The sequence below is a fragment of the Chiloscyllium punctatum genome, chromosome 10 (assembly GCF_047496795.1).
Source record: "Chiloscyllium punctatum isolate Juve2018m chromosome 10, sChiPun1.3, whole genome shotgun sequence".
NCBI classification, from domain to species: Eukaryota; Metazoa; Chordata; class Chondrichthyes; order Orectolobiformes; family Hemiscylliidae; genus Chiloscyllium; species Chiloscyllium punctatum.
Window position 1 is genome coordinate 110,584,465 of NC_092748.1, and position 26,565 is coordinate 110,611,029.

General features: G+C 44.9%; 1 protein-coding gene across 1 annotated transcript; it reads left to right on the top strand.

Moving 5' to 3' along the window:
* The first annotated feature begins 11 nt into the window (after nucleotides 1–11).
* tsn (translin) lies at nucleotides 12–24,872 on the top strand. Its single transcript, XM_072579933.1, has 6 exons — nucleotides 12–276; nucleotides 10,103–10,196; nucleotides 12,921–13,017; nucleotides 15,320–15,435; nucleotides 19,772–19,851; nucleotides 24,235–24,872. The coding sequence occupies exons 1-6, from the start codon at nucleotides 211–213 to the stop codon at nucleotides 24,475–24,477; spliced, it is 696 nt and encodes a 231-aa protein (XP_072436034.1). The 5' UTR covers nucleotides 12–210; the 3' UTR covers nucleotides 24,478–24,872.
* Nucleotides 24,873–26,565: the final 1,693 nt, after the last annotated feature.

Genomic DNA, 26,565 nt, shown 5'->3' on the forward strand with positions numbered 1-26,565 from the left:
GGAGGATGGTTTTTGTTTTGTAAATTAGCGACGTGCGTGCGTTTAAAAACAAGATGAGAATCAGGCGCTCATTCTGGACGGGCCTTGGATGCGACGAGTTGTAGGGAAGGACCCCTTTGTCGCGCGCCTCCTGTTGCTGCTGTGAGGAGGACAAGGTGGTGCCGCCGCTTCATTGGGATATTGCCGCAGCGTTCATTGTTGGCGGCGGTGATGTCGGTGACGGATTTGTTCAGCGTGATCCAGAGCTCCCTCTCCGCGGACCAGGATGTGAGGGAGGTGAGTCCGGTCGCCATGACAGCGGAGGGAGGGAGGAAGGGAGGATGAGGGACGCTGGTGGGAGGTGGTGAGGGGGCGGGGCTGGGTCGCACCAAGGCGGCCGCTGATTGGACAGGTCCGCAGCCAATGAGGGGCGGCCCCCTGTGGGCACACCCGGATGCCGCGGGTGAGTGAGTGAATCACTGAGATTCAGGTGGAGAGAGGAGGAGAATTTCTTCAAGGTACAGAGTTAAAAATCACCAGGTTATAGTCCAACAGGTTTAATTGGAAGCACACTAAGGTAGGTAGCCCTTCCTGATGAAGAGCTTTTGCCCGAAACGTCACTTTTCCTGCTCCTCGGATGCTGCCTGACCTGCTGTGCTTTTCCAGCACCTCTCTAATTTAGAATCTGGTTTGCAGCATCTGCAGTACCCACTTTTGCCTACAGCAAGATGCTGCCAAGTAAGTTGGGAGGGAGGGGGAATTGTCCAAAAGAGAAAATGCTTCTGGAGCCATGACTCACCTTCTCTCAGCCTAGTATAAATGCCTCCCTTTTTTCTTTAGTTTTGACAAAGGGTCAGTTAGACCCGAAACATCAGCTCTGTTCTCTCCTTACAGATGCCGCCAGACCTGCTGAGATTTTCCAGCATTTTTTTCTTTTGGTTTCAGATTCCAGCATCCGCAGTAATTTGCTTTTATGAGGGGGAAACATTTAACCTGCTCCCCCCCCCCCCCCCCCCCCCCGCAATCGTAGTTGGGTCCCAGGGAATCTTTTAAGGAGGGGCCCTGATTTAACAATTCGCCAGAAAGGGAGGCATCTCTGGTAGTGTGCACTCCCTCGCCATTCTACCAGCCTTGGAGAAGGTTAAAAAAAATCACACAACACCAGGTTATGGTCCAACAGGTTTAATTGGAAGCACTAGCTTTCTGAGAGCTGCTCTTTCATCAGGTCATTGTCAACCACCTGATGAAGGAGCAGCTCTCAGAAAGCTAGTGCTTCCAATTAGACCTGTTGGACCATAACCTGGTATTGTGATTTTTAACTTTGTACACCCCAGTCCAACACCGGCATCTCCAAATCATGGCCTTGGAGAAAGTGAGGACTGCAGATGCTGGGGATCAGAGTGGAAGAGTGTGGTGCTGGAAAAGCACAACCGGTCAGGCAGCATCCAAGGAGCAGGAGCAAGAGCCCTTCATCGGGAATTAAAGTCTTGCCACTTTTTCAAGTCAATGCACCTTCAGCATTTGTTGCGGGGGTGGATTTTAAAAAACAGTAGAACCGTCAAATAACATGCTGGTCTGACTCTCATACTTCAATGTTAAAAATCTCTCAACACCAGGTTAGAGTCCAACAGGTTTGTTTGGAAGTACTAGCTTTCAGAGCACTGCTAGTACTTCCAAATAAACCTGTTGGACTCTAACCTGGTGTTAGTGAGGACTGTCGATGCTCTAGGTCAGAGTCGAGAGTGTGGTGCTGGAAAAGCACAGCAGGTCAGACAGCATCTGAGGAGCAGGAGAATCGATGTTTCTGGCAAAATCCCTTCATTAAGAATGAGGCTTGTGGGCCAGGGGGCTGAGAGATAAGTGGGGGGGGGTGTGGGGAGTTAGCTTAGAAAGTGATAGGTGGGAGAAGGTGATATGTTGGAGAGAACAGTGGAGCGGACAGATGGGAAAGGTGATGGACAAGTCACAGGGTGGTGATGAATTCGAGGCTTGAGACTGGGATAATGTGGGGGATGGGGAAATGAGGAAACTGTTGAAATCCACATTGAACCCGTGTGATTGCAGGGTCCCAAGGCAGAATATGAGGTGTTCTTCCTCCAGGCATCGGGTGGTAAGGGTTTGGCGACGGAGGAGGCCCAGGGCGTGCATGTACTTGACGGAGTGGGGGAGGGGGTTGAAGTGTTCAGCCACAGGGCAATGGAGTTGGTTGGTGTGGGTGTCCCAGAGATGTTCTCTGAAACTATCCACAAGTAGGCGTCCTGTCTCCCTGATGCACAGGAAACTGCAACAGATGCAGTAGATGACATTGACGGAGGTACAGGTAAATCTTTGTTGGATGTGGAAGGATACTTTGGGGCCTTGGACAGAGGTGAGGGGAGTGGTGTGGGCGTAGGTTCTCCTGCTCCTCTGATGCTGCCTGACCTGCTGTGCTTTTCCAAAAGCACACTCTTGACTATAACCTGGTGTTGTGTGATTTTAAGGTTGTTCATCTCAGTCCAACACCGACATCTCCACGTCACAATACTTCAAAACGGAGGTCCATTATGACCAGTGATGGTTTTCTAATGCTTTTTTCTCCGTCTGGGTAACTATCGCTACTTGCACTGGAGAGCAGCTTCAGCCTTTTGAACTACTGCAGTTCTTGAAGTACAGCAAAGCATACCTGCAATGCTGTTAGGAAGCGAATTCCAGGATCTTGACCTTGTGACACAGAAGGTACAGTCAAGACTGTTCCAAGTCAGCATGACATATAGAACAGAACAGCACTGTACAGGCCCATCGGCCCTCGATGTTGTGCTGAACTTTTATCCTACTCTTGGATTAAACTAACCTACATACCCTTCATTTTTCTATCATCCACGTGCCTATCCAAGAGTCATTTAAATGTCCGTAATGTATCTGACTGTACTACCGCTGCTGGATGTGCTTTCAGGCACCCGCCACACTCTCTGTAAAGAACCCAGCTCCGACATCTTCCCAAAACCTTCCTCCAGTTACCTTAAAATTATGCCCCCCTGTGACAGCCATTTCCTCCTGGGGAAAAGTCTCTGGCTATCCACTCTATCTATGCCAGTCATCATCTCTAGCAAGTTACCTCTCATCCTCTTTCACTCCAATGAGAAAAGCCCTTGTTCCCTCAACCTTTCTTCATTAGACATGCCTTGCAGTCCAGGCAGCATCCTGGTAAATCTCCTGTGCACTCTCTCTAGAGCTTCCACAATGAGGTGACCAGAACTGAATACAATATTCCAAGTATGATCTAACCAGGGCTCTATAGAGCTGCATCATAACCTCACGGCTCTTAAACTCAGTCCCCCTGTTAATGAAAACCAGTGCACTGTACGCCTTCTTGAAAACCCTATCAACTTGAGTGGCATCTTCGAGAGATCTATGAACATGGACCCCAAGATCTCTCTGTTCCTCTGCACTGCCAAGAATCCTGCGTTTAACCCTGTAATATGCATTCAAATTCGACCTTCCAAAATGAATCACTTCATACTTTTTCAGGTTGAACTCCATCTGCCACTTCTCAGCCCAGCTCTGCATCCTGTCAATGTTTCGTCTCAGCCTACAACAGCCCTTCACACTATCCACAACTCCACCAACTTTCATGTCATCGGCAAACTTACCAAGTCACCCTTCCACTACCTCATCCAAGTCACTTATAAAAACCACAAAGAGCAGAGGTCCCAGATCCCTATGCAACACCACTGGTCACTAAAGCTCTAGGTTGAATACTTCCCATCAACTATTACCCTTTGTCTTCTATGGGCCAGCCAATTCTGTATCCAGACAGCCAATTTTTCCTGTATCCCCTTCGTCCTTATTTTCTGAATGAGCCTACCAAGAGGAACCTTATCAAAAGTCTTACTAAAATCCATATACACCACATCCACTGCTCCACCCTCGTGTCATATCCTCCATGAATGCTGACTATCTCTAACCAAGCTATGCTTTTCCAAATAATCATAAACTTGGTCTCAGAATCCTCTCCAATAATTTGCCCACCACTGATGTAAGATTGACAGGTCTGTAATTCCCAGGTTTATCACTCTTCCCTTTCTTGAACAAGGGAATAACATTTGCCACCCTCCAATCATCTGGCCAGTGGACAGTGAGGACATAAAGATCATCACCAAAGGCGCAGCAGTCTCCTCACTTGCTTCCCGTAGTAACCATGGGTATATCCCATGTGGCCCAAGGGGACTTATCTATCCTCATGTTTTTCAAAATTTCAAGCACGTCCTTTTTCTTAACATCAAGCTGTTGGAGCGCATCAGCCTGTTTTATGCTATCCTCACAAATGACCAGGTCCCTCTCCTAGTGAATACTGAAGCAAAATATTCATTAAGGACCTCCCTCCATGATCCCTGATCAGTCCAACCCTCACACTGGCCATCTTCTTGTTTCTCCTACAAGTGTAGAATGCCTTGGGGTTTTCCTTAATCCTACCTGCCAAGACTTTTTCATGCTCCCTTCTAGTTCTTCTAAAACCATTCTTCTGTTCCTTCCTGGCTACCTTGTAACCCTCGACAGCCCTGTTTGATCCTTGCTTCCTCAACCTTAAGTAAGCCTCCTTCTTCCTCTTGACTAGATGTTCCACATCTCTTGTCATCCAAGTTTCCTTCACCCTACAATCCCTTCCTTGCCTCAGTAGGACAAACCTATTCAGCGCTCGCAGCAAGTGCTCCTTAAACAACCTCCACATTTCTGTTGTGCATTTCCCTGAGAATATCTCTTCTCAATTTAGGTTCCACAGTTTCTGCCTAATAGCAATGTAATTCCCCCTACCCCAATTAAATACTTGCCCATACCGTCTGCTCCTATCCCTCTCTGACTAGCAACAGTCAGTCAGTTGTGATCACTATCACCAAAACGCTCTCTCACTGAGAGATCTGACACTTGACCTGGTTTGTTACCAGACACCAAATCCAATATGGTCTCTAGTCAGCCTATCTACATATTGAGTCAGGAATCCTTCCTGGACACACCTAACAAAATCTGTTCCATCCCAAACTATTTGGAATAAGGACTCTTATTGACTCTATAAACAAACATTCCTAGACCACCTTCCTTTCTGCAGCTGTTATGCTATCCCTGATTAGCAATGCCACTCCCCCCATTCTTTTACCTTCCTCCCCATTCCTTTTGAAACATCTAAACCCCAGAACATCCAACGTCCATTCCCACCCCTGTGATATCCAAGTCCCTGTAATGGCCACAACATTGTAGCTTCAAGTACTGATGCATTCTCTTAAGTTCATCACCCTTATTGCTGACACTTGTTGCATTAAAATAGACACACTTCAAAATCCATCACGCTGTATCTGCCTGTTCACCAGCTATCCCGTCCTCTGATCCATAGCTCTGGTTCCTATCCCCCTGCCAAACTAGTTTAAACCCTCGTGAAGAGCTCAAGGAAACCACCCATCCAGGATATTGGTGTCCCTCCCATTCAGGTACAACCCGTCATCCTTCTACAGGTCCCACAACCTCCAGAAGGTATCCTGATCATCTGCACATCTGAAGCCCTCCCTCCTGTACCAGTTCTGCAGCTACGTATTAAGCTGCATTCGCTCTCTGTTCCTACCCTCAGTAGCCCGTGGGTACTGGTGGCAATCCTGAGATTACTACTCTGCTCGTCCTGCCTTTTAGCTTCCGACCTAACTATCTTATTCACTTTTCAGGTCCTTATCCCTTTTCCTAGCTATGTCATTCGCACTGATGTATACCATGACTTCGGGCTGCTCGCCCTCTCCCTTTAAGAATCCTGTAAACTTGATCCAGGACATCCCTGGTACCCAGGAGGCAACATACCATCCGGGAATCTCAGTCGCTACCACAGAATCTCCTGTCTGTTCCTCTAACCATTGAATCTCCTCTGTGTGACCTGAAGGGGAATTTACAGTTGATGGTGGCCAGTGGTGTTTCTGACAATGCTGTGCTCAGTACTCAGCCTAGAATATGTACCCAAATTTCTGGAGTGGAACTTGAACCCATAACTTTCTGACTGAGGCAGGGACCCTACCCACTGAGCCATGGCTAACACGATATAGGGATATGACATTTCCAATGAGATTGAAAAGGGGAGGAAGGGAGTTTGAAATTACCCTAACTAACAGCAGGTCTTTCCTCAAATAAAGACAAAATACTGTAGATGCTGGTAACCTGCTACAAACACATAATTCTGACAAAACTCTGGCACCATCAGTGGAAATGGTTCTGAAGAAACGTTATGCCAGACTTGAAACATTAATTCTGCTTTCTTCACCGATACTACCAGACCTGTTTAGTTTTTCCAGCTTTCTACATTTGTAGCAGACTTCTCCCATTCAGGTGGGGCCAAGTTCCACTTGGATTGCTCCCATGCGTAAAAATCTTCTGTTTAGTCTTCATAACTTTTCAGTACAAATCTAATCCAATGTTTGGAATTATGTAGGACATCTAGAACCCCAGAGAAGATAACAAGAATGATGGGATATAAGAAACCAGTGCCCACTGGACTTGTAATCCAGAGCTCTGGGCTAGAAGGGCGTCAGTTCAAATCCCACCATGGGAGATAGTAAAGTTGTAATCGAATATATTCTGGAGTGATCTTTTTAATAAAAAAGCTAGTCCAACAACTGGCCATTGTCAGTTGTTGTAAAAGCGCACCTGAATTGTTTAAATCCTTTCGGAAAGACAAGCTGCCTCAGCTAATCTGGCTTATATGTGACTTGAGACCCATACCAATATGGTTAATTCCTAACTGCCCTCTAAAATAGCCTAACCAGTTCAGGGTAAAAACAATGACTGCAGATGCTGAAAACCAAATACTGGATTAGTGGTGCTGGAAGAGCACAGCAGTTCAGACAGCATCCAACGAGCAGCGAAATCGACGTTTCGGGCAAAAGCCCTTCATCAGGAATAAAGGCAGTGAGCCTGAAGCATGGAGAGATAAGCTAGAGGAGGGTGGGGGTGGGGAGAGAGTAGCAGAGAGTACAATGGGTGAGTGGGGGAGGAGATGAAGGTGATAGGTCAAGGAGGAGAGGGTGGAGTGGATAGGTGGAAAAGGAGATAGGCAGGTCGGACAAGTCAAGGAGACAGTAACTGAGCTGGAAGTTTGAAACTAGGATGAGGTGGGGGAAGGGGAAATGAGGAAGCTGTTGAAGTCCACATTGATGCCCTGGGGTTGAAGTATTCCGAGGCGGAAGATGAGGCGTTCTTCCTCCAGGCGTCTGGTGGTGAGGGAGCGGCGGTGAAGGAGGCCCAGGACCTCCATGTCCTCGGCAGAGTGGGAGGGGGAGTTGAAATGTTGGGCCACGGGGCGGTTTGGTTGATTGGTGCAGGTGTCTCGGAGATGTTCCCTAAAGCGCTCTGCTAGGAGGCGCCCAGTGTCCCCAATGTAGAGGAGACCACATCGGGAGCAACGCATACAATAAATGATATTAGTGAATGTGCAGGTGAAACTTTGATGGATGTGGAAGGCTCCTTTAGGGCCTTGGATAGAGGTGAGGGAGGAGGTGTGGGCACAGGTTTTACAGTTCCTGCAGTGGCAGGGGAAAGTGCCAGAATGGGAGGGTGGGTCGTAGGGGGGTGTGGACCTGACCAGGTAGTCACGGAGGGAACGGTCTTTGCGGAAGGCGGAAAGGGGTGGGGAGGGAAATATATCCCTGGTGGTGGGGTTTTTTTGGAGGTGGCAGAAATGTCGGCGGATGATTTGGTTGATGCGAAGGTTTGTAGGGTGGAAGGTGAGCACCAGGGGCATTCTGTCCTTGTTATGGTTGGAGGGGTGGGGTCTGAGGGCGGAGGTGCGGGATGTGGACGAGATGCGTTGGAGGGCATCTTTAACCACGTGGGAAGGGAAATTGCGGTCTGTAAAGAAGGAGGCCATCTGGTGTGTCCTATGGTGGAACTGGTCCTCCTGGGAGCAGATACGGCGGAGGCGGAGAAATTGGGAATACGGGATGGCATTTTTGCAAGAGTTAGTGTGGGAAGAGGTGTAATCCAGGTAGCTATGGGAGTCAGTGGGTTTGTAAAAAATGTCAGTGTCAAGTCGGTCGTCACTAATGGAGATGGAGAGGTCCAGGAAGGGGAGCGAGGTGTCAGAGATAGTCCAGGTAAATTTAAGGTCAGGGTGGAATGTGTTGGTGAAGTTGATGAATTGCTCAACCTCCTCGCGGGAGCACGAGGTGGCGCCAATGCAGTCATCAATGTAGCGGAGGAAGAGGTGGGGAGTGGTGCCGGTGTAATTACGGAAGATCAACTGTTCTACATAGCCAACAAAGAGACAGGCATAGCTGGGGCCCATACGTGTGCCGATGGCTACGCCTTTGGTCTGGAGGAAGTGGGAGGATTCAAAGGAGAAATTGTTAAGGGCGAGGACCAGTTCGGCCAAACGAATGAGAGTGTCAGTGGAAGGGTATTGTTGGGGACGTCTGGAGAGGAAAAAATGGAGGGCTTGGAGGCCCTGGTCATGGCGAATGGAGGTGTAGAGGGATTGGATATCCATGGTGAAGATAAGGCGTTGGGGGCCAGGGAAACGGAAGTCTTGGAGGAGGTGGAGGGCGTGGGTGGTGTCTCGAACGTATGTGGGGAGTTCCTGGACTAGGGGAATAGGACAGTGTCAAGGTAGGTAGAGATGAGTTCAAGGCCTCTATCCAAGGCCCTAAAGGAGCCTTCCACATCCATCAAAGTTTCACCTGCACATCCACCAATATCATTTATTGTATCCGTTGCTCCCGATGTGGTCTCCTCTACATTGAGGAGACTGGGCGTCTCCTAGCAGAGCGCTTTAGGGAACATCTCCGAGACACCCGCACCAATCAACCAAACCGCCCCAAACCCAACATTTCAACTCCCCCTCCCACTCTGCCGAGGACATGGAGGTCCTGGGCCTCCTTCACCGCCGCTCCCTCACCACCAGACGCCTGGAGGAAGAACGCCTCATCTTCCGCCTCGGAATACTTCAACCCCAGGGCATCAATGTGGACTTCCAACAGCTTCCTCATTTCCCCTTCCCCCACCTCATCCTAGTTTCAAACTTCCAGCTCAGTTACTGTCTCCTTGACTTGTCCGACCTGCCTATCTTCTTTTCCACCTATCCACTCCACCCTCTCCTCCTTGACCTATCACCTTCATCTCCTCCCCCACTCACCCATTGTACTCTCTGCCCACCCCCACCCTCCTCTAGCTTATCTCTCCATGCTTCAGGCTCACTGCCTTTATTCCTGATGAAGGGCCTTTGCCCGAAACGTCGATTTCGCTGCTCGTTGGAACTGCTGTGCTCTTCCAGCACCACTAATCCACTAACCAGTTCAGTCCAAGGGCAGCTGGGATGGACAACAAATACTTGTAAGTAGTGCCCACCTCTTATGAAAGAATAAAAAAATGAAATCCAGTGCTATAGCAGCTTGCTCTGCCCACGGGACATTTAGAGTCATAAAGTAGTACAGCATGGAAACAGGCCCTTTGGCCCAAACTGGTCCATGCTGACCATGCCCACTCAGCTAGTTCCAGTTCCCCACATTTGGTCCATATCCCTTTAAACCCTTCCCATCCATGTACCTATCCAAGTGTTTTTTAAATGTTGCTATTGTACCTACCTCAACCCCTTTCTTTGGCAGCCCAGTCCATGTACTCCCCATTCTCTGTGTGAAGACATTGCCCCTCAGGTTCTTCCCCTCGTACCTTAAACCTGTGCCTTCTAGTTTTCAATTCCCCATCCCTGGGAAAAATACTATATGCATTCATCCTGTCTATGCTCCTCGTGATTTTATCCACCTCAACAAGGTCATCCCTCATTCTCCCATATTCCAAGGAATAAAGTTCTATCCTGGCCAACCTCTCCCTGTAACTTCCCTATGATGGGGTGACCAAAACTGAACACAATACTCCAAGTGCAGCCTTACCAACAACTTGTACAACTGTAACATAACATCCCAACTCCTATACTCAGTGCTTTGACTGATGAAGGCCAGCACGCTAAATCCCTTCTTCACCACCCTGTCTACCTGTTTCAGTATCATGTTTTGGTCCACAGGTTGTTTCTAACTAAAGTGACAGATTCTGAGGTTTCTCCACCTTTTAACTTGTTTTGTATCTGTGTACATGCCATTCTGTCATTGTTCTTGATCTTTTGTAGGAAATAAGAAAAGTTGTCCAAGTCCTTGAACAGACAGCTCGTGAGATACTTACCCTGCTGCAGACTGTCCATCAGACATCCGGCCTGAAAGATGGTGAGTATGAGAGAAAGAGCAGGGGAATCGAACTGACCGGAGAACTGACATGGGTACGATGGGCTGTATTGACTTTTTCATGTGCTGCTATGGAAGAAAAGGGAGTCAATGACGTCTTTCTTTATTTCAGCTGTTCAATTTTATTTTCTCATTCACCTCTGTTTTTGCATGTGTGTCTCTCTCCTGTTTTCTCTCTTCCATCTCTTTCTTTTGGTTCTTTGAAACAAGATGAAATAATCGGGCAGGGACATGGGGGGTGGTTGTGGGGTGGAAGTGCATTGTATTGTCAGTGAGTCCACATATGATGCGCCCAGTGGTCTTTTTGTTGAATGTCTGACAGAACTTTGTGCATCAGCTGTAGCCCAATTTATAGCATTCTTGCCTTGAATCACAAAGGTCCATCATCAATCCCCACTCCAGGGCTTGAGCACAACTTAGGAATGTTCCACCCAGAGAGATGCAATCTTTCCAATGAGACATTAAATTGATACCTTACCTTCTTGCATGAGTGGATGAAAACAGTCCTATCGAATCATTTTAAAGGCATTTCTCCCCATTGTCCTGACTGATGCTATCTCTCAGTTAACATCACATACAACAGTTTGTCTGACCATTGCTGTTAATGAGAGATTGTTGTGCAATACTAGCCTCAGCTCTACACTCCCTCTTACCCCCATTTGACCCCCCTTATTACTTAAGAATAGCAGCTGCTGTGGTGGATTTGAAGAGAAAATGCTGGAAGATTGTCAGCAGGTCTGGAGGCATCTGTGAAGTGAGAAAGAGTCCATGTTTTGAGAAGAGTCTTTAGATGTTCATAAGATACAGAGCCATTCGGCCCATTGAGTCTGCTCCACCATTCATCATGGCTGAAATGCTCCTCTTCCTCCATTTTCCTGCCTTCTCCCCATAACGCTTCAACCCGTTATCAATTAAAAATCTGTCGTAACCCCTCCCCAAATTTACTCACTGTCCCAGCATCCACTGCAGTTTGGGGGAGTGAATTCCACAGATTCACAACCCTTTGGGAGGAGTAGTTGCTCCTTGACTCGGTTTTAAATTTGTTATCCCTTATCCCAAGACTATGACCTCTCATCCTAGAATGCCCCACAAGAGGAAGCATCTGCTACACCTTTTAGCCACGCCTTTTATCATCTTGAGTATCTCATTCTTCTAAATTCCAGAGAGTATAGGCCTAAACTGTTCAATCTCTCTTTATACGACAAGCCCCTCATCTCTGGGATCAGTCTAGTGAACTTCCTGTGAACTGCCTCCAATGCCACTACATCTTTAGCACTGTTACCTCACAGCACCAGGGGCCCGGGTTCAATTCCCGCCTCAGGCAGCTGTCTCTGTGGAGTTTGCACATTCTTCCCGTATCTGCGTGGGTTTTCTCCACGTGCTCCGGTTTCCTCCCACGGTCCAATGATGTGCAGGCCAGGTGAGTTGGTCACGATAAATTGCCCATGGTGTTAGTTGCATTTAGTCAGAGGGAAATGGGTCTGGGTGGATTACTCTTTGGACGGTCAGTGTGGACTTGTTGGGCCAAAGGGCCTGTTTCCATGCTGTAGGGAATCGAATCTAATCTAACCTTTCCTCAAATAAGGGGACCAAAGCTGTACCCAATACTCCAGGTCTTGCCAGATCCACTAAGTTTTTCCAGTATTTTCGGTTTTTATTTCCAGTCCCCAGCATGTACAGTATTTTATCTTTGTTTAACTGATCTGAGACCCGAATCACTGTGCAGGTACATAGAACAAGAACGGGCCCTTCAGCCCATGATGTTGTGCCGAACATGACATCAAATTAAACTAATCTCTTCTGCCTGCCCTTGGTCTATATCCCTCCATTTCTTGCAATACACATGTGCTTATCTCTGAAACCACCCTTTTGTATCTGCCTCTGCCTCCACCACCACCACTCTTGCCACACTGTGTTTAAAAAAAAACTTGTCCCTCACATCTCCTTTTGATATTTCCCCCTCTCCCCTTAAATGCATCTCCCCATGGTTTTAGACATTTCAACACTTGGAAAAAGATGCTGACCATCAACCCTATCTATGCATCTCAGAATTTTATAGACTTTTATCAAGTCTCCCCTCAGCCTCAGCCTCAGCCTCTCCAGAGAGAACACTCAGCTGAGAGAACAGCCAAAGTTTTTCTAGCTTCCTTTTATAGTTCATACCCATCTAATCCAGGCAGAATCCTGGTAAATCTCTTCTGCACCCTCTCCAAAGCCTCCACATCCTTCCTGTAATTTGGCGACCAGCATTGAACACACTGTGGCCTAACCAAGGTCTTATAAAGCTGCAAAACAACTGCAGACAACCTCTTCAGATCCCGATGCAGTGAAGTGTGTTGTTGGTCTCTCAAGCATGCTTGGCCATCCAAAAATAGGGCATAATATAAAGAAAGAACAGCTCCTTCCACAATCTCAAGTTGTCCAATTGCTCTTTTACAGCCAATTAAGTACTTTGCGGAGTAGTCACGGTTGTAGGAAAGCAGCATTAAATTTGGGCACAGCAAGCTCCTACAATAAAACAGTGTTGACCTGATAATCTGCTTTTGTGATGTTGATCAATGGATTAAAATTGGGCCAGGACCTGAGAGAGAATCTCTCTGTTTTCCTTCAAATTATGGTGGTGAACTTCATGGTCTTAACATAATAAGATGCCCTGTTAATAATGATTTATGTTAGTCAAATTGATCTTTTTTCCACATGTGTAAGTAACGAAGAAGTGCCAGAAAGCACGTGAACATTTTGCTGCTGTGAGGTCACAACTGGACGAACTGAAAACCAAATTCCCTGCAGACCAGTATTACAGGTTAGTGAGAAGTGTAATACAAATGCTGAAAATGGTAGCAGGAGCGGGAACCTCAGGATGGGGAAAGTAAACCCCTAAACTTCAACGTAGAAAAAGTGGTGGGTTAGTTTTGGGTAAAATCTTTTTGTCCAGTCTCTGGACAATGACAGATGACATAAAAATAGACGGCAGGGCAGATGATGAGGATGAGTCTTCAGAGGGATATAAAGACAGGAACAAAACCTTCATGGAGAGTAGACAGAGTGTTGAGCGGCTCCTGTTTCTCCAGAGATTGGTGAGCTGGAGTCAACTTTGCTGGCTTTAAGAGGGATCTGTTTCAGACTCGAGGTAGGATTCCCGGTGGCTAGTTATGGTGCTGTAGCCATCGAGTACATGATGCTCTCGTTGGGCCATCTGTTCTTTTCCTTCCCAATGCTTTGCTTTGATTTGTAAATCTTTCAACTTTTTTTTCTCTACTTCTTTTAAAGAATCTAGGCTGCCTTTCTCCCCCAAACACTCAGGGTCGGGTTTAACAACACATCAGCGCTGCTGCTGTCTTTGTTTTTACAATTTATCTGCACCTGAACATAAGCTTTGTTCAAGCTATGGCAAAATAATTATTTGTTTTTAAAAAGTAAGAAAGAATTGTCATCTCTAAAGATCAGAAATAGATTTTGATGCTGTGCCAGCGTCCTCCGTGTTTACCATTGACCAGAAACTAAACTTGACTCACTGTATTAAATACTGTGGTTACAAGAGCAGCTCAGAGGCTCCGCAGCTGCCTGGATGAATGTAGCTTCAACAACATTGAAGAAGCTTGACACCAACTGGAACAAAGCAGCCCGCTTGATTGGTATCCTATCCACAAACATCCCTCCGAACACCGATGCTCAGTAACAGCAGTCTGTACTATGTACAAAATGCGCTGCAGTAAACTCATTAAGGATCCTTAGGCAGCAACTTCCAAATAATTGATCTGTTACATTGAAGGGCAAGGGCAGCAGGTACATGAGAATACTATGCTGCTACAGGTTCTTCACTAAGCCATGCATCATTCAAAATCAGAACTATTGCTTCACTATTACTGTGTCAGGCTCCTGGAATTGCCTTTCTAACAGCATTACGCTTGTACGAAACAACAGTTCACAAAGGTAGCTCATCACTACCTGCTCCACAGCAATTAACTGATGGGCAATAAATGTAGGCTTAACTAATGATGCCCACATCCTTTGAAAGAACAGAAAAAAAGCTATCTAAGTAAATGCTCTGATGAGTTATTCATTGCATGCCTTGTTAAAAATTCCTGCCACTGGCAAGACTGGTGTATTTGCCCAATCCATAGTTATAATTTGTTGAGGCCACTTCAGAGGGAGTTTCAAAGTCAATTCTATTGGTTTGTTGCCAGTATTCCTCCCCAAGGGACATTTGTGAACCAATTGAGATTTTGCTGGCAATTTAACTTTGTAGTCACCATATTGATGCAGGTCAGGTGTCCTTTTGCTGCCCATCTGAAAACTGAAAGGTCTTTTCAAAAGTGAACCTGAACAGCCCAGTAGACATGCTGGGTTTGTGCCTTTTGGATAAAAACTGAGCTTCACTTGAGCAGGTTGAAAACTGAAGCTATTTTTCAAAGGTGTGAACTCAACATGTCTACAGGTCTGATCAAGTGTGTTTGGTTGGTGGGGGGCTTTTAGGTCCACTCCGATTAAGCAAAGTTTCTTTCCCAAAAGACCTAAAAAGACCTGTAGTAGACTCAAGTGTATCTTAGTAAATGCTGGTCTATTGGTGATTGTTTTTTATGTGATTCTTCTCCTCTGCGAATAGTTACTGATATACATAGCCTCATCAATAATAGTTGGGTGCAGACATTGCAGGAGGTAATAATTATTCTGAATTATTTAACTGATCCATTAAACGAGGTGACAAAGATCTCTCAATACAATTGACAGATCTCAACATGTCCCAGAAATACGAAAGGACATCGCAAATTATTTTAACCCTACTTCCCAAGTTAAGAAAAGCGATTTTAAAAAAAAGCTGTGCAAATCTATTTAATGCCTTGTATTGGAAAACTAAAAATTTTGGAAATATTACTTCTGTGGGGGGGGTGGGGGAGTTGATCCAGAGGTTTTCAGGTAAAGGATACCCGATCTGTGCCAGCTTTTGTATTTCTGGATATGAAAACTGTCCACTTTTAATCACCCACGTTGAGATTTGAATGCTAGATTGCTAATCAGCACTGTAACCACAACCCCACCATATATAATGGTGTCATCAGTACAGATACAAATGCTTCGTGCTTATGCTGAATTTTGTTCTACAGGTTTAATGAGCATTGGAGGTTCGTGCTGCAACGCCTCATCTTCCTTGCAGCGTTTGTCGTCTATCTGGAGTCTGAAACCCTGGTGACCCGAGAAGCTGTTGCAGGAATACTAGGAAGTGCGTGACATTGCTATTTTTCTTTATTAGTGTTCTTGGATGTGGGAATCATTAGCAAGGCCAGCACTTGTGTATCCCTCATTGTCCTTGAATTGAGTGGCTTGCTGGGTCATTCTGATTCACAGCACTTATTAAAGATGTGGAAAAGGGAACTAAATATAATCGATTTATTGGTGAATGTTATAGCTGTACTGATGGAGGACATGTGGTGGTGGGGGTGGGCCATACATGTAGAGCTCAGGAATAGGAAGGGTGCAATCACTTTGATGCAATTGTACCACAGGCTTCCCAACAGTCAGCATGATAGAGGAACAGATGTGTGGACAGATCATGGAAAAGTGTAAAAACTTTGGTGATTTTAACTTCTGTACTGACTGGGACTCCCTTAGAGGGGCTTGAATATTGGGGGTGTTTGTTAGGTGTATCCTTGGTAGTCTTTTGAAACAATATGTAAATAGTCTAATTAGGGAAAGGGCCATATCACACCTGGTACTGGGGAATGAGCCAGGCCAGCTGATCAAAGTTTCAGTGGGGAAGCATTTCAGGAACAGTGAACATAATTCTGTACGTTTTAAATTACTTTTTGTGAAGGTTAAGAGTAGACCTTGGGTGAAAGTACTAAATTGGGAAAGACTAGCAACCACAATATTAGGCAAGAGCTGCAGAATATATCTTGGGAGCGACTGTTTGAGGGTAAGTCCACATCTGGCACATTGGAGTCTTTTAAAGTCCAGTTGATTAACGTTCAGGCCCACCATGTTCCTGTGAAAATGAAGGATAAGGATGGCAAGATTCCTTGGATGAAAAAAAGAACTTGGTCAAAAAGAAAATGGAGAAATGAAATTTAGGAAACTGAAGACAGACAGAGTCATTGAACAATACAAAGATAGCAGGAAAGAACTCAAACAAGGAATTAAGAAGGCTGGAAGGGGCCATGAAATCCCTTTGGCAAACAGGATTAAGAAAAATCCCAAGGTGATTTTTACACATACAACAAACTTTTTACTAGTTGGCACCTATGGAACAAGGAGTTTACCAGTTGATCAAATATTCTGCTTAATCACGAGGTCCAAATAATCTGTGTAAAAAGTAATAGAAACATAATGCAGGGGGTATGCACATCACTGCTATACTTTATTCATGGCACAAAATAATAATGCAACTTTGCCTTAAAACTTATTGGCAGAGAGTGTTCCAACACGCACCTTTGGAAATAGCAATAATACAGTAAACTTCTGGTATTTCAGGTGTATAATTTTTGCCAGTTTACCGAGTGCACTGGTTTAAAAAGTGCCAGGTAAAACAAAGTAAAGAGCAAGAAGGTAGCTAGGGAAAGAGTAAGTCCACTTGAGGGCAATGGAGAGAATTTATGCATGGAGTTGGAGGAGGTTGGTGAGGCCCTTAACGAATACTTTGCATCGCTATTCACAAAAGAACATGGTGGATGGTGAAGCTTGAGAGGAGTATGTTGATATTCTCGGGCAAGCAAGAAATTTGTTGGGGCCTTGTATGAAATCTCTATCCTGTTTAATCACAGAACAGGTCCCAGGTAACTGGAGAATGGCAACATTATTCCTGCTGTCCTTCTTAAACAAAAGAACAATCTGGGAAATTACAGGCCAGTGAGCCTTGCATCAGTGGTTGGGAAATCATTGGAGAGGATTCTTAGGGATAGGATTTACTCCCATCTGGAAAAATGATGGACTTGTTAGTGATGGGCAGCATAGCTTTATGTCAGGAAGGTCATATCTCAGAAACTTGATTGGGTTTTTTGTGTAAAAGATGATTTGAGGGCTGGATAGATGTTTTTATATGGACTTTAGCAAGACTTTTGACAAGGTCCCTCATGGCAGGCTGATAGAAAAGGTGAAGTCACATGGGATGTGCAATGAGCTATTAAGATGAAAACATAGTCATGGAAAACAGAAAGTAGTGGTGGAAGGGAATTTTTCTGACTGGAAATCTATGAGCCAGTGGTGTTCTGCAGGGATAAGTACTGGGGCCCCTGCTGTTTGTATTAAATATAAATGATAATAAGTTTGCAGATGACCCAAAGAATGGTGGAGCCGATAGTGAGGAGGGTTGCTGGACGATACAGTAGGATATAGATAGACTGGAGACTTGGGCAGAGAAATGGCAGCTGGGGAATCCAGGCAAATGCAAAGTGATGTGTTTTGGAAAATCTAATGGAAGAGGGAAATATACAGTAAATGCCAGAACCCTTAATAGTATCAACATACAGAGTGATCTAGGTGTACAGGTCCATAGCTGCCTGAAGGTGGAGACATGCAGGATGCTTGCCTTCATTGGTCAGGGTATAGAATATAAAAATTGCCAAGTTACGTTGCAGCTGTGTAGAATTTTAGTTAGGCCACGTTTCGAATATTGTATGGAATTCTGGTCGCTTTGCAGCCAGACTAGCCGTATAAATGCTATAACAACCAGACAAAATCATAGACTAAGAATTCTGCAATGGGTAACCTTCACTGCCTGCAGATGCTGGAAACCTGGTTTCCAGCATCTGCAGTCATTGTTTTTACCTTGTTGATTTCAACCCTACTGCAAATCCTCTTGCAAGGATGCCTGCCTTGAAGAAGTTTTCCTCCTCTCTCTACAAGCATCTCAGGGAGTCCCTCTCCCACTGCAACTCCCAGGTCATTTCCTCTGCCCTGAAGCTCTTCCCTGACCTATCACCTTCATCCCCTCCCCCACTTACCCATTGTACTCTATGCTACTTTCTCCCCACCCCCACCCTCCTCTAGCTTATCTCTCCACGCTTCAGGCTCACTGCCTTTATTCCTGATGAAGGGCTTTTGCCCGAAACGTCGATTTCGAAGCTACTTGGATGCTGCCTGAACTGATGTGCTCTTCCAGCACCACTAATCCAGAACTTTCACTGCCTGACTCCCCAAAACTATCCACCTGTACTAGGCACAGATCACAAGTGTATTGCATGGATGAATGCAGCTCCAACAACACCAACAAAGCTGAACATCATCCAGGACTCAGCAGCCCATTCTTCATCTGCAACATTCACTCCCTTCATTAATGCACAGTGTCAGCTATGTGTACCATCTACAAGATGCTCTGCAGCAACTCATCCAAAGTTCCTTAGACTGCATCATTCAAATCTGTACCTTTTTCACCTGGAGGACAAGGGCAGCAGATGCATGGGAACACCACAATCTGCGCGTTCTGTTCCAAGTCCGACACCATTCTGATTTGGAAATATATCACCATTCCTTCAATGTTGCTGGGTCAAAGTTCAGCAAGCCCCTCTCTCAGCATTATAGGAGTACCTACATCAAATAGGCTTCAAGGCAGCAACTCACCACCACTCTGGAGTAACTAGGGGCCAGCAACAAATGCTGGCCCATCCAGCAATATCAATATCCCAAGAATAAATAAATAAAGTCCCATCTGGTTTGCTAAGATTCTTTTAGGAAATTTGTCTCGTTGGGCTTACCTTCAGACCCAGAGCAACATAGGTGACTCTTCACTGCCCTCTGAACTGGACAAGCAAGTCACTCAATTTGAGGACAATCAGGGAAGGACAACAAATACTGTACTTGCTAGTGACCCCCAGATTCCATGAAAGAATAAATGAATCAACATTGATATAATTGTAATAGGTTGCTGTAGTAGAGTAAGTTATGGTTCATATAAAGGAGCATTTTTTGAAGGAGAAAGTATAACTTGAAGTAAAACTGGATCCTGGGCATTACAAGCAGTGTATAGTAGAAAAAATTATACCAAAGCTTTATACTTCAGTAATTAGGCTTCAAACAGAGCCAAGTCTGTCTTGAATGGTTTGGGACGGACTTCCTTTAGAGAGAAAAATTTACATGGGCTGAGGGATTTTTGTTGTTGGGAGAAGCTGAGATTTCTCCCCTGCTATGAGGGAAAGGTAAAGGTAATGTAATGGACGTACATGAAAACAAAAGAGATGTTTGATAGAGTAAACAAGCAGAAACAGTTCCACTACAGCAGACCTCTCAGTACGGAAAGATCACTAGCAGAAGTAATAGATGGGGAATTAAAGAATTTTTTTTTAAACAGCAAATTATGATTTTGAATTTACTCCTGAAGAGAGCAGTGGAAGCAGATTCGGTACTCCACGTTGAAGGGCAAAAGGTTGTCGGAAAGGGCAAGTGAATGTGATTAACTCTTTCGATAGCCCTTGCAAAGAGCTGACACAGGCATGATCGGCCAAATGGCATTCTTGTGTCTTGTACTAGTTTGTGTTTTGCACCTTATTTAGAGGATATTTTAATTGTCTAAAGATACACTCGCTAAGTCTCTAATTCTAACTTTCTTTTGGGAAACTGGGATGCAGTTGAAGTGCACCGAGAGAAAGGCTTTCATCTCGATATTGAGGACTATCTTTCAGGACTGCTGATCCTGGCGAATGAACTGGTAAGACAGAGCAATGATTGAAGGAATGCCACCTCGAGGTGGACAGACCAGCAGAGCAAATAACTGAAAGATTGATTGTTCACACAAACACGAGGATTGTGGATCTCTTGTACTGTAGTTTTGATCCCCACAAACTATTATTCTGTAGGCAAATCATGTTAACTAACCATCAGATTCCTGTCCCTAGCTCATGCCCACAATAAGTGCAAATGATTTAATATTTGTTTAACATCTCAATGAACTAGTTAGATTGGAGTCTAGTTGATGATTAAGAAATTATAATTAAATGGTCAGCTATTCACATATATTCATTTGGGTCTTGTGGTGCTGTGTTTCTGTCTCTGGGCTAGAAGATGCAGGTTCAAATCCCATCTAGGGCTGATGGCCACGGAGGTGTCATAACTTGTCCAAGCAGGTTAGATTTTTCTTAAATTCGATAAATCCTCCATTGATCTGTGATTAAACCACTAAATAAGACTAGTAGAAAATGAGGACCGCAGATGCTGAAGACCAGAGTAGAGAGTGTGGTGCTGGTCACAGCAGGTCAGGCAGCATCCCAGGAGCAGGAGAAGGACTAATGCCCAAAACGTCGATTGTCCTGCTTCTTGCATGCTGCCTGACCTGCTGCGCTTTTCTAGCACCACACTCTTAATTCTAAATAGGACCACAATAACTAGCTCCATGTAGTCATTCTTGATTTGTTCTAAAACTAACATTGCTAGGTATAAGTTATAAAATATCACTGGGAGAAATAAATGATTACACCAGTGTTTGACTGCAAACTACCTGCTTTCCGGTTTCAGTCCACCTTGTAAGACTCTTTTTAATAGTTCTTGCTTTGTCCATCAGGACTTTAACATGCAGAACTTGAAGTAGTTGCTTTCTGCAGTCCCATACAATAAGATTTAGTCAGTTTAAGAGGGTTAAAAACAAGGACCGCAGATGCTGGAAACCAGAATTTAGATTAGAGTGGTGCTGGAAAAGCACAGCAGGTCAGGCAGCGTCCGAGGAGTAGGAATGTCAACGTTTCGGACAAGAGGTGCAGTGTCTTAAGACACTTAAGAAAGTGGAGTTAAGGATTATCAGATCAGCCTTGATCTTATTAAATGGTGAAACAGACGTAATGGGCTGAATGATCTAATTCTGCTCCTATGTCTTAGGGTCTTATTTGGAGCAGGCCATTCAGCCCATCGAGTCTGCTCTGCTATTCAATAACATCAGGCTGATCTTTTGATTGAAGCCTTAACTACACTTTCTTGCCTGTTTCCCTTTATTAATAATCTGTCAAACTCCAGCATCTCCACTGTTCACTGAGGAAGAGAATTCTCAAGAGTAATGACTGTCCTGTAAATGGGAAGCCTCCTATTTTTAACCTGTGATCCCTAGTTCTAGACTGCTCGGGAGAGGAAACATCCTCTCAGCATCAATTCCATCAGGCCCATTCATAATCTTATAGACAGTATTTCAATATCGCCTCTCTGGACTAGGCAATGGAGAAATTAGACAGAATGCATGCTACCAATTGCTGCACAATAACTCATTAATCTTTGATTCTTGTGATCTCTTAATCATTGATGACGCTCCATGTAACCAGTTTATTAAATTAATACTAACACTTCCTTCAAATACCACAGCAGTTATACTGTTTGCTGTTCTCCTGGAGTTTTCATTTGTACTTGATCCCAACCCTGGTCAAAAGTCTATGTGCTGGATTTTTTTTGGGAATGTACAATTCGGTCATGCTACTCACACTGTCTCTTATGGGTGAGATTCCTTTATTCCAGTGTCTCCAAGGAGAGATTGTCTAACCAACACTTCACACTGCTAGGTGGTAAGAGTGAGCTACGGAAGGACATATGTTGGGCAGAATTCCCACACTGCCTGGCGACCTCTGTTAGAGAGGTTCCTAAATGTGAAGAAAGGACTGGCTCAGCCATGATGGAACAGGTCATTTCAGCCCAACTGGTCCATGTTGTGTTTATGGTCTATGTCTGCCTTCTCCCTCCCTACTTGATCTCACCCTGTCAACATATCTATCTTTTCCTTTCTATCTATGATATTCACTTTAACTATTCCTTGTGGTAAAGAGTTCCACATTCTCATGACTCCCCAAGTAAATTAATTTCTCCTGATTTCACAGTTATATTTGTCTGTGATTATCAAATAACGAAGGACTCCCTGCTGGAAATATCTTCCAACATTTGCCTAGTATCCATTCCTAATCTTAACGCCCTCTATCAATTCACCCCTCAGATTTCTCTTTTCTACAGTCAAGAATCTATTCAGTCTTGCTGACAATCACTGCCAATATTTGCATCTGAAGCTTTGTCCTGGACTTCACTATGTGGATGAATTATCAGAAAATAGTTGAGCTACACTGATAGGTAAATTTCTTGGTTTAAGTCCTGGCAAGGAAACTGTCATGTGGGAGTGGGGGCAGGGTGACCAAATGTCCTGGATTTGAGACCAGTATCTTTGTTTGATTCCTGCTGAGACACTGTTTGTCCCACTCTGTTTGTGCTGTAATTTCCTTTTTAGACTTGGTTCTTTTTCTTTTGCCTGTGTGCAGTACATCTTCCTGGTTGACCACTATAAAACCTCCAGAGACTGTTTCCCCCATCTTCCTTGCTCTTACATCAGACCCACGTTGGATTTAATGACAAATGTTTCCCTTATTACCAATGAGTTATCCATCTTTGGAGAGCAGGACAGGGTGGGGGTGGGTCTAGGAGAGGAAAATGAGCAAAGCTTCTTGGTCTTGACAACTTTCCAAAGTTGTCTCCATTTGTGGGTGATGTATGAGTGACAGGGCCTGTTTGTATTAAATGTCCTCCCTGCATTTTGCTCCTGAGGCATAACTTGCTGTTATTCACTTGTAATGAAAGCAAAAGCAAAAGCAATGGCCGCATAAGTGGGGAACCTGAGAGCAATTCTTTCTTTTATATCCTTCTTTACCCCTGCTTTCCCCATTATCCCTTCCCACTTTACTATCGTGTCAGCCAGCCTCAACTCCTTGTTCTTGGAGGTGAGGTGAAGGTGGAGAGGGGATTACCTCAGATTACAACAGGATCTGGACCAGATGGGCCAATGGGCTGAGAAGTGGCAGAAGGAGTATAATTCAGATAAATGTGAGGTGCTGCATTTTGGGAAAGCAAATCTTAGCAGGACTTATACACTTAATGGTAAGGTCTTAGGGAGTGTTGCTGAACAAAAGGACCTTGCAGTGCAGGTTCATAGCTCCTTGAAAGTGGAGTCGCTGGTAGATAGGATAGTGAAGAAGGCATTTGGTATGCTTTCCTTTATTGGTCAGAGTATTGAGTACAGGAGTTGGAAGGTCATGTTGCGGCTGTACAGGACATTAATTAGGCCACTGTTGGAATATTGCGTGCAATTCTGGTCTCCTTCCTATTGGAAAGATGTTGTGAAACTTGACAGGGTTCAGAAAAGATTTACAAGGATGTTCCCTGGAGCGTCGGAGGCTGAGGGGTGACCTTATAGAGGTTTACAAAATTTTGAGGGGCATGGATAGGATAAATAGACAAAGTCTTTTCCCTGGGGTGGGGGAGTCCAGAACTAGAGGGCATAGGTTTAGGGTGAGAGGGGAAAGATATAAAAGACCTAAGGGGCAACTTTTTCACACAGGGGGTGGTACGTGTATGGAATGGCCTGCCAGAGGATGTGGTGGAGGCTGGTACAATTGCAACATTTAAGAGGTATCTGGATGGGTATATGAATAGGAAGGGTTTGGAGGGATATGGGGCAGGTGGGACTGGATTGGGTTGGGATATCTGGTCGACATGGACAGGTTGGACTGAAGGGTCTGTTTCCATGCTGTACATCTCTATGACCCTAAGGTTTCCTTGAGTAATATCTGGCTTAGGCAGGTTGTCTAATGAGGAAACATTGGACAGACTAAGCTCTCATCTACTGGAGTTTAAGAGGATAAGAAACAATTTTATTGAAACAGGTATGAACCTGCAGAGTCTTTATAGGCTAGTTGTGGAGAGGATGTTCCCTTTTGTGGGAGAATCTAGAACTTGGGGTGATTTTCAAAATAAGGGGTCACCCATTTGAAATGTTTTCTCTAAGGATCGCGAGTCTTTGGATCTCTCTTCCTCAAAATCTGGTGGCATCAAAGCACCTGAATATTTTTAATGCAGAAGTGGATAGATTCTGGTTAAGCAGTAATTAAGAACGTGGAGTGATCAGATCCACTTGATCGTACAGAAGGATGGAGCGGTCTTGAGAGGCCAAGTAGCTTCCTCCAGATTTGTATGTTTGTGAGAGGAGGGTAGTTGGAGGGGTAATGAAATGGATTTGCTTACACCAACTCTTGTAATAACACAATATTTCCCAATTCTCTTCCTCCTTGCCACTGGGTAGTCAAGGCTCGCGCTGAACAGCGTCACCGCTGGTGACTACTCCCGGCCACTCCGAATCTCCTCCTTTATCAATGAGTTGGATTCCGGATTTCGCTTGCTGAATCTGAAGAACGACTCCCTGCGGAAGCGCTATGACGGCCTGAAGTACGATGTGAAGAAAATAGAGGAAGTGGTGTACGATCTGTCAATACGCGGGTTAGGAAAAGGAGATGCACCCATTGAGGGAAAGGTGCCAGAAAAATAACTTCTGATGCAAGTTGGGGGGGTGGGGGGGGGAGGTGAAGGGCTGATGGCGTGTTGAAGGACAAAAATACAGTATTGACAGACATGGGTTTGTGATAGAACCATGTCAGTGGAAAGAGGGAAGATTTTGGTTGTATGGCCAACGGAATGAACTTAGCCCATACTGCCACAATCTAGTTGTTAAGAGGTTAAATTTCCCTCTGTGTTAAGCGGCGTTGGGCGCATCTTTATTTTCTTCAAAAGAAATATCCATGCCATCGATTATTTTTCTAGTGATGAGGTTTCTTGGAAATATATAATACATTCTTACCGTTGTCACTGAAGGTTTGCTCAATTCATTTAATTTTAGAATAGGCTTTTTATGTACTGCAAGTGGAATAAACCAAATGTAAAGGATTGCATGTGTTCTTATTTTTGGGAGATGTGCTGGGAGAAAGAAGATTTTTTTTGATAGAACGGCATTGTGTAGAAGGATGCCATTTGGCTTGGAATTTGAATTCCAGCCGAGAAGTGGCAGATGGAGTTTAATTCAGATGAATGCGAGGTGCTGCATTTTGGGAAAGCAAATCTTAGCAGGACTTCTACTTAATGGTAAGCTCCTAGGGAGTGTTGCTGAACAAAGAGACCTTGGAGTACAGGTTCATAGCTCCTTGAAAGTGGAGTCGCAGGTAGATAGGATAGTGAAGGAGGCGTTTGGTATGCTTTCTTTTATTGGTCAGAGTATTGAGTACAGGAGTTGGGAGGTCATGTTGCGGCTATACAGGACATCGGTTAGGCCACTGTTGGAATATTGCGTCCAATTCTGGTCTCCTTCCTATCAGAAAGATGTTGTGAACCTTGAAAGGGTTCAGAAAAGATTTACAAGGATGTTGCCAGGGTTGGAGGATTTGAGCTATAGGGAGAGGCTGAACAGTCTGGGATTGTTTTCCCTGAGCATCGGAGGCTGAGGGGTGACCTTATAGAGGTTTACAAAATTATGAGGGGCATGAATAGGATAAGTAGACAAAGTCTTTTCCCTGGGGTGGGGGGAGTCCAGAACTAGAGGGCATAGGTTTAGGGTGAGAGGGGAAAGATGTAAAAGAGACCTAAGGGACAACTTTTTCACACAGAGGGTGGTACGTGTATGGAATGAGCTGCCAGAGGATGTGGTGGAGGCTGGTACAATTGCAACGTTCAAGAGGCATTTGGATGGGTACATGAAAGGAAGGGTTTGGAAGGGTATGGGCTGGGTGCTGGCAGGTGGGACTAGATTGGGTTGGGATATCTGGTCGGCATAGACAGGTTGGACTGAAGGGTCTGTTTCCGTGCTGTGCATCTCTATGACTAATAAAATGGGAGATCTGAGGGAATCAGGTTGGGTCTGCATATATTGTTGTTTAGAAAAATGTGAGATGATCTTTCTTAATGTATAAAAATCCTAAGGAGGCTTGACAGAGTGGTTGGTGAGAGGATACCTCTGCTTGAGGGAGAGTCTAGAACTGGGATTAGTGATTAAATTAAGGGGTTCCCCATTTTAAGGAAGTGAAGAGAAAGTTTCTGGAATGTTGTTTGTAGAATTTTCTTCCCTTGAGAGCAGTAAAGCCTGAGATCGATTAATTATCGACAAGCAAGTTAAAGGGCATGGCACGATTGAAGAATTTTGACCGTTATTTGTAGAATGTGAACATTCCTTACCTGTACTGGCTAGAATGCGATTCCGGCCACATCGGTTTAAATGGTGATGCTAATGTACAATTTTCTTATAACGCGGGATAGCACAGGAATGGGACTATCATGTTATATCAGAACAGACTGTATTTGTCCACCCCAAAAGCACAATAAAAGCTTATAAAATCATGAAGGGCATGGATACGGGGAATAGCCAAAGTCATTTCCCCAGGGTTGCGGAGTCCAAAACTGGAGGGCTTAGGTTTAAGGTGAGAGGAGAAAGAATTAAAAGGGACCTAAGGGGTAACTTTCTCATACAGAGGATGGTGCACGTACAGAATGAGCTGTCAGTGGAAGTGGTGGAGGCTGGTACAATTCCAACACTTAAAAGGCATCTGGATGGGTATATGAATAGAAAGGGTTTAGCAGGAGATGGGCCAAA